The sequence below is a fragment of the Rhagoletis pomonella genome, unplaced genomic scaffold (assembly GCF_013731165.1).
Source record: "Rhagoletis pomonella isolate Grant_MI unplaced genomic scaffold, Rhpom_1.0 Rhpom_scaffold_00156, whole genome shotgun sequence".
NCBI classification, from domain to species: domain Eukaryota; kingdom Metazoa; phylum Arthropoda; class Insecta; order Diptera; family Tephritidae; genus Rhagoletis; species Rhagoletis pomonella.
Genome location: NW_023458710.1, coordinates 158,033 through 162,938, shown reverse-complemented (window position 1 = coordinate 162,938; position 4,906 = coordinate 158,033). Strand labels below are relative to the sequence as shown.

The 4,906-nt window shown below is 35.7% G+C and overlaps 1 protein-coding gene across 3 annotated transcripts; it reads left to right on the top strand.

Annotated features, from left to right (window-relative positions):
* Nucleotides 1-2,794: 2,794 nt before the first annotated feature.
* Nucleotides 2,795-3,598, top strand: LOC118750169. Of its 3 annotated transcripts, XM_036484897.1 has the most exons (3): nt 2,797-3,000; nt 3,078-3,355; nt 3,435-3,598. In XM_036484897.1, the coding sequence occupies exons 1-3, from the start codon at nt 2,977-2,979 to the stop codon at nt 3,445-3,447; spliced, it is 315 nt and encodes a 104-aa protein (XP_036340790.1). In that variant the 5' UTR covers nt 2,797-2,976; the 3' UTR covers nt 3,448-3,598. The 3 variants fall into 3 exon arrangements, with proteins under 3 accessions (XP_036340788.1, XP_036340789.1, XP_036340790.1); XM_036484895.1 differs by lacking the exon at nt 3,435-3,598 and having other exon boundaries at nt 2,795-3,000; nt 3,060-3,429; XM_036484896.1 differs by lacking the exon at nt 3,435-3,598 and having other exon boundaries at nt 2,796-3,000; nt 3,078-3,429.
* The last annotated feature ends 1,308 nt before the right edge of the window (nt 3,599-4,906 follow it).

Here is a 4,906-nt window from a genome sequence, read left to right as displayed (position 1 = left end):
GCGTGGAACATCTTACAGGCGTAAAATTTTAATCAGCTATAACTTAGGAACGATAATTCACATGACTTCAAAATTTAGTGTGAAGACATAAATAAAGTAGGCGCGTATAGCGATGTAAATATTAGTGACATTGCACAAGGTGCCACGGCTCATTCCATAGCCGTGAAATCTCACATCTTCGGACCCCTAACTCACATGACTTTGAAATTTGGGGAGAACATCTATGGTAAAGTATGCAAATGAGTGGGGAGGGTGTGGCGTTTATAGTAAACTGAAAGAGAGTGAGTGTTTGACAGGGGCGTTGCACCTCCAATAGATGGAGTATGTTTAGAGAACCAGAACCTGGGAGCCATTACAAAAAGACAGCTGAAAGGAATGACCTGTTGTAAACTAAACAGGAAAGTGAGTTTGCAAGAAGTGGTAGCACCTCACACTACTCATGCCGTCTACGTTCAGAGAATATAAATAAAAAATTAAAGCGCATTTCATTCTTCTTTAGGTACTCTAATCCACATAACCTTAATAATGAAACAAGATTCATAGTAAAGAAAATGATGGCCAGTATAATTGCAGCAAGAATTATTACTGGATGCGGCCAAGGAGACGATGTGTTTCTGTAAGGGGTCCTATTTATTTCCACATACCATCCATTTTAAATTAAAAGTCTGGGATGTCCGAATAGTATTTATGCTTCTACACCGCACAAAAAATTAAAGTATTGTTCAAGGAGGCCTTAAATTAAATAAGAATAAAATAAATTTAAAAAAAAACTTTTTAATGTACCACGCTCTTATAAATGGACTAAAATTAGAAAATAATATTTCTCAGTCCCATAGAACTTGTTTTGATAACTTTTGATTTTGAAATTTTAGCAAAAGTCATTATAAACAATTTATGAGATTGAAAACGAAAAACGTGGAGCGCATGCAATACAAAGCATTAGATTTAATTGACAATATTCAAACTACATACATAATATAGACCTAAAATTTCTACAGCGAAAGTACAAATTTGAGATCGATTTTAAGCGGTCGTTATTAATATACCCACATACATACATATATTACTCTTCAATTTCAAATCAGGCCTATTACATGCGCCCCACGCTTTTCATTTTCAATCTCATAAATTGTTTATAATGACTTGCTAAAATTTCAAAATCAGAAGTTATCAAAACAAATTCTATGGGACTGAGAAATATTATTTTCTAATTTTAGTCCATTTATAAGAGCGTGGTACATTAAAAAAATTTTTTTAAATTTATTTTATACTTTTTAGTCTTGTCTGTATAAAATTATGCAATAGATACTAAAATAATTCAACTTGCAGAGAAAAGAGAACAGAGACTATGCAAGCAAAACGTTGTTTGCTCACATTTAGTATATGCCTACATATGTACATACATACATATAGCAGCCAGTGTTGCCGCGCCGTCTCAAGAAAATGTATCCCTGGCCAAGCCAAAAATGTATCCAAATGTATCCAATTTTCTTTTTTTTACATATACATCTCATAATTTGTAAGAAACCCAAACATTTTCATGAAAAATACATAATTTAACCCATCCTAAGGACTTGGAACACATGTGCATAAAATCAAACATTTGTAATTTCATTTTATAAAGTACATTTTTTGTGCATAAGTATTTTGCAAAGTAAATATAATAAATAGCAAGTACACTCTAAAAAGAGCATGTAAAACTACTACTGAAAAGTATCTATTTTTCAACAAGAATCAGTATAAATATACGTATAAGATGTTCAGTATTTGATTTTGAACTTGAGATCTTTATAATATACACATATGTGACCTGGTCTACGAAAAGGGAGCTTACGTGCGAAAACTAGTTTTCTGTGAAGAAGCTGTTAAAAGTAAGCAACTCGTTTTGTCAGTTTCTCATTATCTCGTTAATTGTTCTCCGCGCCCGACGTCCAGTAAGTGTTGTTGTTGGTCCAATAAGTGTTGTTGTTGGTCCAGTAAGTGTTGTTGTTGGTCGGAATATTATTATAGTTCATCGTGTAAGTTGCTAGTGTGGAACATTTAAAAAAGTAACACTGAAGAAGTGACGTTTACTGTTTCTGTTGATTATCGTCTTCGCATTTCGCATGAAATGAAACATGAGTGTTGATGAGGAGTTCAGTGCCGTATACGGACAATATTTCCATGAAAAGGATGATGAAAACGATGATGAAAACTATGAAGAGAGCGATGATGATGAAGACGAAGTATGTGTATCTCAGGCAGAAGATGATACCGAACAAACTTTTGTTAAGATGGACCTGTATGTTGTTAATGTAAAGGAGGAGGAGCTGGTAACACAATTTCTGTCAACAGATTGTTGTAATAATGAATGCCATACACTGATACCACGGGAAATGATCGAGAGTACGCGGAACAATTGTTTAGAGATGTCGAAAAATGAACTTGTTTTAGTGATACTAAGTCACATCTAAGCTGGAATTATGAGTAACGAAAAGCTAGAAAGTGTATACGCAAAGCTTGCTGGGCGGAAGAAATATGGACAGAGACAGGATACAGAAGTTATGAGGCATAGAATTCAATTTACCTTCTACAGAGTACCTGTTTGTCGTTCGTTTTTCCTTTTTGTACATGCCTGTACGACGAAGCGTTACGAAAATTTAGTACGTCATTTTCACGCACAGGGTGTAACAGTGCGCCAACACGGACTGGCAAATAAACCGAGTACACATCCAAAGTCATTTAAACCGGCTGACATCGAAAAAGCTGTTTAATTCATCGAGTCTATAGCCGATTTAATGGCTCTTCCACTGCCCGGACGACTCCCAAAATTTAGGGATTTTCGGATAATGAAACTGCCATCCAGCGAGACGAAGTCCTCAATTTATCGAAAATACATTTCTTCACTCAGTGATGACGAATTGAAGATGAGTAATTGCAGTTTTCGACGGATATGGTCCAAATACATACCCCATGTTACAGTTATGAAACCAGCGGATGATCTCTGCGATGTCTGCCGTGGTAAGTAGCTCATTATTTTCTCATTTTATAGTTGTATCAAACGTTGAGATTAAATTCAGTATTTTTTCTTTTAATAGGAAACACAATATCGATTGCGCAAGCCAAAGGTGTTACTGACATTGAACGCGCACAGAAGCTTAATCAATTTCTTGATCACCTTCACCGAGCCCGAAATCAACGAGAATATTATCAAAGTTGGTGTAGAAATACTGACCCTACAGCAGTCGTTCTGTCATTTGATTTTGCCCAAACTGTTCACTACCCTGTCAGTCCACAACAACCTGGTACAGCATACTTCAAAGCAACCAAGAAGTGCGGAGTCTTCGGAATTACAGACGAAAAACAAAAAGTTCAGGTTAGAATTTCAAACTGAATCATAGGAACTCAAATTGCTCGCCTTTACAGGATCTTACTTATATTTTTTTTTTTTACAGTACAATTACATGATAGACGAAAAAGATGACGTTGGTAAAGGACCTAACTGTGTTGTGAGCATCCTGCATTATCACCTGCAAACCTACTATAAAGACATTGAAACACTCGTTCTTTTCTGTGACAATTGTGTTGGGCAGAATAAGAATAACACTGTACTATCATATCTGCAATGGTGTTTGGCTGGGGGTCTTAACAAAAATATTTTATTCAATTTTCTACTTACCGGGCACACTAAGTTCGCGCCTGATCGTTACTTCGGTATTTTCAAAAGTAAGTATGTAAGTAACATCGACACGTATGCAGATTTACTGCAGTGTGTCGAGGCATCATCACTTGGGGGTTATAATAAAGCTGTATAGGCTGAAAAAGTCGTCTGGTATGAATGGGACAGCTATTTTAAACCACTGTACAAGTCACTTGTTGGAATAACGCAATTCCATCATTTCATAATCTCTACAGATTGTGTAAAAACAAAGAAATTCGCAGACAGTGAAGTAGTGCAGTCCTTTAAGCTTCTGTTAAAACCTATCGATCCTGAAATGCCGAAAGTTATACAACCAGCCGGTTTATCTTTGGAACGTCAGTGGTACATCTATCAGAATCTTCGCAGCTTAGTTTCGGATATATCTAAAGTAGATATTGTGGCTCCATTGCCGAAAGATTTGCCATCGAAGAAACGGAAGGCAAAAACTAGTGAAGATGTTCTCAAACCAGACGAGGAACCAGGTCCATCTTCCTCAGGATCAACACGTAAAAAGATCTCAAGGAAAACGACAACAAAGAAAAATACATAAACTACTCAGCATTATTATTTTTGGCCCATAATACGTTTTTCTAGTGTATAATCATGTCTTTATAGCTTATAATTCAATGTATTTTGTTCATTACCAATACATTATATTTTGTCGTATTTTTACTCTTCTTTCTCTACATTTTTAGTACACTTCTAAGCAAGTTAGGATTTTCTGCTTTTCACCACGTGAAAAAGCATCTCATCTTCCATCCGAATCAACCAAAAAGTGAAAATTGATTTTTTGACGCCTAAGCCCCCTTTCCGTAGACCAGGTCACATATACATATATGCGTTGTTATGTATGTACGGTGGTGTATGCAGGCCCGCAGAGAGCCGAGCCGGGCCCCTGGGACAGTTCGCGTTTGCGGGCCCCCCTAAAAAATTAACTCAATCTAGTAAAAAAATAACATACAAAAATTTTTCAATTCACATTGTCAGTTTTATTTCATATAAAATAAGATTTACTAGAGCACTTACATACATATCGACGTGCCATACGAAAACTAACACTTTTTAAATTTTTTACGAAAACTAACACTTTTAAAATTCTGTAAGAAAACTAACACTTTTATTTTGTGTCTGACGAAAAATAACACTTTCAATTTGTGTCTGACGAAAACTAACACTTTTATTTTGTGTCTGACGAAAACTAACACTTTTAGCTAGTACATTTTCTTC